The sequence below is a fragment of the Takifugu flavidus genome, unplaced genomic scaffold (genome assembly GCF_003711565.1).
Source record: "Takifugu flavidus isolate HTHZ2018 unplaced genomic scaffold, ASM371156v2 ctg740, whole genome shotgun sequence".
Classification (NCBI taxonomy): domain Eukaryota; kingdom Metazoa; phylum Chordata; class Actinopteri; order Tetraodontiformes; family Tetraodontidae; genus Takifugu; species Takifugu flavidus.
The window spans coordinates 1-8,823 of NW_026622350.1; the positions used below are offsets into that span (position 1 = coordinate 1).

Below are 8,823 nucleotides of genomic sequence, written 5' to 3' on the forward strand. Positions count from 1 at the left end.
TTCATTCTGGGAGTCACTGAATGGACCCGATTTAAACTACAGTAAACTTCACATATGAAATATGGTGGTTACCTGGTCAAGGTCATTCCGAAGGGCAATCTTGCTGGTGACCAGTTCATGGGCCAGATCGTCGTTCTCTTGTTCCAGTCGCATGGTTGCTTCCTGAAGGCGTCGGTTCTCCCTCTGGACAAAAGGTTTCATATGAAAATGAAATTAAAAAAGAACTTTTGATGTTTAATAACTTCAGGAATCTCTGGTGAGAGAGGATTTTATCTGACGTCCAAAACTGGGTAAAATTGAAAAATTAAACACACACACACACGCACACGCACACCCCGCACACAACCACAAACACGCACACACACACCCCCGCACACACAACACACACACACACACACACACACACACACACACACACACACACATTTAAAGCCTATTGTAGACCTTTAGTGGAATCTCATGATCACTGGTCTGTAAACATTCTCACATGACAGCCTCAATGGGACAAAATAATTGAATGGTTGTCATGGTTACAAGTGGTCACCTGACCTCTCTTTTACGGCGATCAGCCAGAGTGTAAATGCACAGTTACTATAACGCTGCTGCATTCATGCAGCATAAATGGGGATAAAGACACTTAGAAATACAGTATTATTGCACACATTTGGAAATATTGATGCGTACACACACACACACACACACACAAATCCACAGGTGGAGAAAGGAGAACATTTCACACTGTTTAGCAGATTAAATGGAGAAAATCTAACAGCTCCTTGGCTAAAGCCTTGTACGTACGTCCCAACGTGCTCTCCTTTAATATCCTCCTTAAAGACGCTCGGCACTGGTCATACCAAACAACCCTCCACGGTTTGGGATTGTGTAAATCCAGATTCTCACCTCGCTGCAGCCCGCTGTCACAGCGCTCTTGTCTCAGGCCTCAGCTCCACACACTGAACCTAACCATCCTCCTGACAGCAGCTTTTTTCTCCGTCTCACACTCTCTCACCCTCAACACTCTTATCTGCATTGGTAGAAACGACGCCAGCGGTCAAAAATGTGCACCCGTGGTGGAAAAATTCTCAGAGTATCAGAAAATAAACGGGAGGAGCAGATAAATACAGAGGAAGAGTCTGTTTTTCTGCCGTATTTGAGCTCATCCAGGGAGAATTTAGTGGCTGCTGAAGGAATCAGCAAAAAAGATGAGGCGGCGAGGTCGACCCTTCCCTAAAGTCTCTCTAACTAATGTCCGAGCTCAGTGTTTATGTGTGTGTGTGTGTTCCTGATCTGCTCTCCTTGATCCAGTGACTCCAGTCACTTTTCCAGTAAATCCATCACAAATACATTGTAATAACAATGTGAAAGCGCTCCGTCATCATCCTCACATTAATCTGTGAGAGCGATGAAGAGGAACATCTGCCCGACCCCCTGCGTGAACATCTGACAGAGAAACGAGTCGTTTGGACTGAACGTCACATCTGAAGACGCAAAAAGACCAACACAGGATCCAGTTTGAGGATCGAGCCGACAGTCTAATTTTAGAACAAGAGATGTTCTCCTGACAAAACTTCACACAAACGCGTCTTTTTTTAGAAGCACCTTCTAAATCCCAAAACGTTCCCCGACCAGGTTTATGTGCGTTTACCCAGTATTCCAGAGCGAACCCACGCGGACGCTGCTGTGTTGGGTACCTGGTATCGGTCGATGGGGTCCTCTTGTTGTAGCTGACTCTCTCTCAGGGTTTGGTACTCCTTCTCAAACTTCTTCAGTTTTTTAGTTGGAACCTAAAACCAGACAAAAGGTGTTTTTCACATCTGCATTTTTATCAATTGCAATACACAAAAAGGGATTCAAACTAGCAACTGTTCCTGTCTGCAGCGTTCTCCCTGAAACAGACACACATCTGACACTTTATTAAAAGAATTAAACTACATAAAGTGTGTTATTCAGGGGAGAAGAATGCAGCCAGGAGTCAAATGCTTAGTATCAGGGAAGTCGTCAGTCTCAAGGTGACAAATATGAAACAAAAGGACAAAAGCTGCAGAAATATGGCAGAACTGCAGTTCAGGCGTCGTTAGCTCTATTTTCTACCTCACAATTTGCTGAGAGCAATTTAACCAACTCAAGAATCACACTTGAAAATGAAACAAACTGGTATGAGGCTCAAACTGTGCTGACGTATTCAAACTCCACAGCCGATGTCGCTGTTCTGAAGGTTCTCACACATCATCTCAGACATCAGAAACATGTGTCAAACACATTTAACTGAAACAAGTTAGTGGTAAAATGAAGGTGCTGCGGGCTAAAACTGCCATGTGTATAGAGCTTTAAGTATGTTCCCGCTCTGCAACATGAAGAAATGTGTGTGTGTGTGTGTGTTCCCGGTAATGTTATCCCTTGCCAGTGGAGCCAGCGTTGCCATAGCGGCCAACGTTACGGTGGGGATTTCAGGTCAGTCACACTGTCCCCCCTGTGAGACTTGCGTTTGTTCTCTTCTCGCTTGTTTGTTCTCTTCTCGCTTGTTTGTTCTCTTCTCGTTTGTTTGTTCTCTTCTCGTTTGTTTGTTGGATCACCTCTGGTTCTCCCTCCTCGTCCGTTCCATCCAATCAACAGCCTTAACTCTTCTCTCGCTCTGAATGGAGCTGAACTTGTGCACCGTCTGCCTCCGTCTGGTGCAGCGGCGACTCTATCAACCCTAATCCCACTTCCTTACTGCGGGTTAACCTTTGACCTGTGCTAACCAGGAAGCGCTGAGAAGTGTCGCATAATTCCACAGTGGATGCGCGACAGAGCAGCCCTGATCCTTTCATGGGCATTTTTCTGTCTTTGCGTGAGTCATTTCGCAGCGTTTGACATGAGCACAATAATCCACCTCACACGGGCCAGTTTCACTCTTGTTATTTTTGTGCTGAGTGGAACGTCGCCCCCTCGCTCTCATCTTTTTCCATCACCTTCCAACTGACACGAATCAGCCAGTCAAGCCTCCCTGGAGGTGATTCACTGAGCTCTGGCTGAACAAGAACAGAGTCCAGACACTTTTCTAACTTTCTTTAACCGTTTAGTTAATAATCGGCGACAGACGTGCAACAAAAACCCTGCTGACTGCTTATGCAACAGCCCCAGAACAGACAAACTGACAGCACTTGCAACACTGCGGCGCACTAACGTGTGAGAATGCAACTTGGATTCAAACCTCAAACAGATTTTCACAGCTGAATTCCTCTTCTATCTTTTATTCAGTTAAGTCGTTTAAAGCGAAACCTTGAAGTTACACCAATGTTTTCAAAATAGAGACGTGTGAATTAGAGATATTCCAGAAATTCCAGCAGCTGAGTGAAGCCTATTTCAGAAGGTTTGCATGTCATTTTACTGAAGGCTAGAACGCCGGTAGATTCAAACACGCCTGTTCCAGGGTTAGAATTCCTTTAACTCCCGTCTTTTAAACCTGCGGAATGCATCAGTTCAGATTGAGGTGGGAGAGAGAGATAAAGACATGGAGAGAGAGAGAGAGAGAGAGATAGAACCGTCTCACTCTGAAGGACACAGTGCTGCAGGAAACGGTACCAGGCCCACTTTTAGATTACTGACCTGAATCCCTGCAGTAATTGGACTGGTCCCAAACCATCAAACAATATGGTGTCATTTAAAACAGCAGCAGAAAATATTTCTATGCATATGTGTGTGTTTGTATGTGATTACACCGTTACGCAAGGTGGCCGCGTTCTAAGTTGAATATTAAAATAAAGACAAAAGCAAGTGGACATCTCTGGGGACAAAAAACTAGGCCATGGAATTTAATTGCCCACAAACACAAACATACACACACACATCCCCTAACAAGGTCTCCATTGATTCCACAGTAATGTCAGTAATTGAAACTAACAGACAGCCACAAACGACTAACTGGACTGGCCGACAAAGCTCCGTGACGGTGAAACATCACACACACACACACACGCACACACACACAAACACACTCTCATAGCGGAAAAAGGCTTTCAAAGCAGAGCCTGAAATCAGTGGAAAGCCGTTGATATTCTACCGGACTGAAAGGACGAGCACAGATACGAGATGTGACAGCCGACAACAGCAAACGAAGAAGAGGAGGAAGAGCTCTGACCTACAAACTGTCAAAGACACTGGAACCAGTCCCACCAGGGGTACAAAACCAGAAACAGCCAGTCAATGAAACAGACCTACCACCGATCTGGGAGTTCTGAGACGTCGGGAGTGGGCGACCAAGTATGCCAGGGTGTCCTCCTCCCCCGGTCGGTCAACTACGTGGGCATCGTACGCCACCATGATAGACACCTCCTGCATCATTTTGACCCCGGCAGCAGGATGGAGGATGAAGACAAAAGAGGAGGAGGAGGAGTGCAGCTGACAGGTCCAGCTCCTCTCAGTAACTGAAGGAGGTAAGTGGCTGCTCACAAGAGTCCCTCGTGAGTCCGGCCCCGCCCACTGCCAGGGCTGGGGGGAGCGGGAGGAAAGAGAGCAGTACAACACACCTGTTTGTTCCACCGTGAAACGCTAGAAGTGTGTGATAAAAGGACGATGAGTCTGCCTCTTTCCGAAGCAGAGAGTCCTCCTCCTCCTCCTCTCTCTACACGAAGCCTCTGTTCATTAAAAACAACGCTATGGGCGTGCGTATGCCGCGCATGTGTGGTTTTGAGATAGGAAGGAAACTGTCAGATCAACCACAGTGACTCGTCAGTGGCAGCTGCACGTTGTTCCAACGGTAAGAAGCAGAAAGAGCGCTTCAGTCCTGGAGGATGGATGCCTGTAGGAACGCTGGTGTAAATCCAGAGCTTCCAAGAACCAACGCACTGTGTGTCCCACAAAAAAAGGCTAGAGCAGCAACAGGGGAGGAGGTGCAGGTACACATTCCTCACAAGATAAACTCAGCAACCGCTTCCTTTGGAATATTAAAACAATCTGATTAATCAGCCTAATCCCCTGCAGCTAACAAAGGTGCGACGCGACGCCCTGCTCCAGAAAAGTTGCCGCTCCAGCTGCGGTTCGGTGGATGATTAAGGAGCCTGAGAGATTTGAGTGTTTCCAATAATCCCCAGAAAGCCTGAGCCACCCTACTGAGTTCATCAGTCAGGGGTGCCAGGGAATTCTTTCAGTTTTAAGCAGCTTACTGGGTCCAGATGATCCGATTTTGACGTTGACAGGAAAAAACATGAAAAATGAGGCTGACTCGACAGCAAAGTGGCTTTAACATACGTGTTCACATAGTAAATGACTGTCTGCATGGAGGAATCTTTATTTCCTGCGAGTATTCAGGTAATCATGCACGTCAGAAATGGATGGATGGATTACAAAGGTAGACTTGTGGCTCCAGTTAGTAGGTGCTAACGGAGGTCCTGACACGACAGCTTGTTCTGCTTGCGGGATTTTGCAAGAGTGAGTTAAATGTACCAAACCACAGGAGATAAAGAACACAGGATATCCTGTATGTAGAACACACAGATAAGATCGCTGCTGACCACTTACGAGCAGGGAGAAAACAGCGTGCTGCCGACACGCTCACAGAGGCAACATCTGCCCGGCGACCGGCGTGAGTAACCAAAACGTTCCCGAGATAATGAAAATGCTTAATGCATGGAGAAAAAAGAGAGGCAAGAAGGAGCAGCAGAGCAGGGAGGAAGAGTATGTGGTTCAGCTCTGTACTTCCTCTATCACACACAGAATATTATTAACTGTGTGTGCAGGCTTCGGTCACTGGTGAACTCAGCAAATTCCCTAAATACCAGCAACCACATTCAGGTTGGGAGGAGGTGTGTGTGTGTGTGTGTGTGTGTGTGTGTGTGTGTGTGTGTGTGTGTGTGTGTGTGTGTGTTCTCATAGGTGATGCACATTTTACCTGCAAAATGAGGATGTATTTGGGTGAGCGTGTGCTTTTGGAAGTGAGTGGTAAAGCTTTTTAAGGTTAGGTATGTAGAGATGATGGTTAGGGTATGGGGCTGGGGTATGTATAATGTCTATAAAAGTCCTCACAAAGATAGAAAGACGCACATATGTGTGATGTGTGCGTGAGCACAAGAAATCGTTGTGGTCATTCCACGAACTCATAATCTTTTTATAGTAAACTTTGATTACTTATTACAGGAAAACTATATTTTATAAAATCTGAACATTACCAAATACATCTTTCTCTGTTTTAAGGATTTCTTTTGTACTTGCTTCTTCCTGGTTCAGTGTTAATAAATTAGTGCAAACCTTCAGCTTTAAGAACATTTTTAAAGATTTTAATGTGATTAATTGTCATTCCTAAATAATAATATATCATTCTGTGACTCTGCCCTTAATGTTTGTGCCTTTGCTGATTGTTAAACACCATGAAATCCTTGATATTTTCAAAGGTTCTGTATGAATATGATTATGGTGACTAGTTTATATATTAATTATATTAATTATTATTAACAAAGAGAGTCCCAAAATACAGCCAAAACAAAACAGCCCTCCTGACCCCTCTGGAGATTAAGTCTAAACATCCCAGTAGGAGCTGTCACAGCAGAGATTCCTCATTAGAATATTTACAATACCGAGGAACATTGTGTATGACCATGTTCTTATATGCAAATAACAGATTGAATGACACATGAGTAGCACACATGTGTGGGTCCTTCCTCACCTTGATGTTGCAGGCCTGCTCCATGAGCCTGCGAGCGTTCTCTGCAGCTCGGTAGCGTTTCGGCAGCTGGACTCTGAAGAACTTGAGAGCCCCTTCGAAGTCTGCCTGCAGGAGGTCCTCTTTAGATGTCTGGAGGGAGACATGAAGAGGGGGAGGTGAGGAGAGGTGGGAGATGTGGAGACCGACAAGCGAATCCATTCATATACCCACATATAAACTATAAGCCGCTTGATTTGGTTTAAGTAAATGGGCAGCAGTGACTCCATCTTGTGGCGTAAAGATGCGCTGTCACTCATACCTTCTCAGGGATGGGATGGACTGCACGTGACCAGTGAAGTGCTTGGTTTTAAATTATGAATGAAAGTAGAACCATAAGCAGCAAGGGCAGAGAGCTTTCAGGCAGATGGTACTTTTAGAACAATTCCTCTTTACATTATTTTATAGGCATTTATTTCCAGTTCCAGTCCCCATTTCTCACCGCCAACAGTCTGGGGACGAAGAGCCGGTGTCCCATCCCGAGGAGACCCATCACCCTGCAGAAGGAGTCTGGTGAAGCCTGAGTGCCGTGGGCACTTTCCTCCGACGTCCCTTCTCCATCCTCCACACCCTGCGCACGGCTGGGAGGGGCAGGCGCGGGGTCAAGGCGGGTATTGGGGGAGGAGAGAGGGCGGCGGGGTGTTTGGGGCGAGGGTGGCGGTGTGGGGCAGGGTGAGGGAGAGGAATGATCCCGCTCTGGGGCCAGGGTGGCGGGTGACTCCAGCGTGCCGTCACAGCGGGTTTTTGTAGACTCAGAGAGGTTGAGTGTGATCGTGGGATCAACTTTGGGATTCCACAGGCTGAAAATGCAGCATCAGTGGTTACGCTCAGGTAGGTCAGGGGGCCTGAAACGGGTCAGAACCAGCATCAGAGTCCAAAGACGACGATGAAGTGCAACGGAACCGGCAAAAAAGATGCACGGATGATGCTCTTGGCATAATGCAGAGTCCTCTATGGACCTGCCAGACTTGCTCTGAAAAGCTGTCACCCAAAATAGTCCCGCAGCCAAGCTCAATCCAGCACGCCGTTGCCTAGCAACACTGCTTCTCAACACGTGGGCCGATATTCTGGTGGACAACGGCAAAGGACAATTGCTCCACCTTTTCAATATTTCCCCCTCGTTGTTTGCCTTCAAAACGCACAGAGGAGAAAAAAATTCCTTCTTCTTCTTCAAACCGCTTCAGAGGCTTTTTCTGACGCTCTAGCCAAATGAAATGAAAAATAAGGGTGGATCCTTTTATCTGATCTCAGCCTGAGCCGACGCTCCTGACAACATGGCAGAAGCTCTAGAAATGTGGCCTGTCAGTGTGGGAGCTTCAGGAAACGATGCTTCTGTGCCGGTTTATGGCTGAGTGCACGCTGAACCCGCTGAGCAAGAGCTGAGGCAGCCGTCCACGTTGAAGTCAAACAGAAAACATCTCCAGATCAGGACAGATCCTGCACTTTAGCACTGATTTAAGGGATAAAATCCTCAGAGACAGGATGCCATACAGCCAACACCAAAGTCAGAGAGCTCCAGCATGGACTGTCCCCAGGGCAGAATACAAGCAGTCAAACACCCGGTCGGTCACTCCTTCCTCTCAATAAGAAAACAACTGTTTCAAAGCCTGAGTAAGTTGTGGCGTCAGAATCGATGGTCTGGGTCAGCAGATGGGGTGAGGCAAAGCCAAGCAAAACCGCACAGTGCTCCTTGGTTCTGTGTCCCTGCCTTCCTCTACAACTCTTCTTCTCTGCCTTTGTGATGCTAAATGCTACCAGCATGGGCGGCTCCGTTGCAGAGGTCTGGGTCACGGACGGAGGTAACGTGGTGGCAGAAACAGCACCGGCCGACACAGAGGAGAGGAAGGCAGAGGTGGAGAAGGAGAAGGAGGAGGTAAAGCTGCGGGAAATAGACTAAAAGCTCCAAGAAGGCGACCGTGAGGTGTAAAGATGATGAGGAAAAAAAAGAATAAAGGGATCAAGCGCAACAACAAAGCAGAGCGCTTCTCCTCCAGGTCCAAATGGCCAACGCTAAAGCTGAGGCTCCTGTTGTGATGTGGACAGCGGCTGTTAAACAGGAGAGGGCGGTGAACACAGATGGAGGAAGGAATGACGAGAGCAAAGAGAGGAGCTGGATGGAGGGAGGAGGGAGCCTCCGGGAGAATGTC

The 8,823-nt window shown here is 47.0% G+C and overlaps 1 protein-coding gene across 1 annotated transcript; it reads right to left on the reverse strand.

The window, feature by feature from the left end:
• Positions 1–72: 72 nt before the first annotated feature.
• On the reverse strand, positions 73–7,247 carry LOC130521155 (rab GTPase-activating protein 1-like; the record flags this gene model as incomplete). The annotated part of the gene is made up of 4 exons (XM_057024791.1): positions 73–183; positions 1,692–1,784; positions 6,641–6,769; positions 7,119–7,247. Coding segments are annotated over 4 exons (462 nt in total), but the record flags the coding sequence as incomplete, so codon positions are not given.
• Between the last annotated feature and the right edge of the window lie 1,576 nt (positions 7,248–8,823).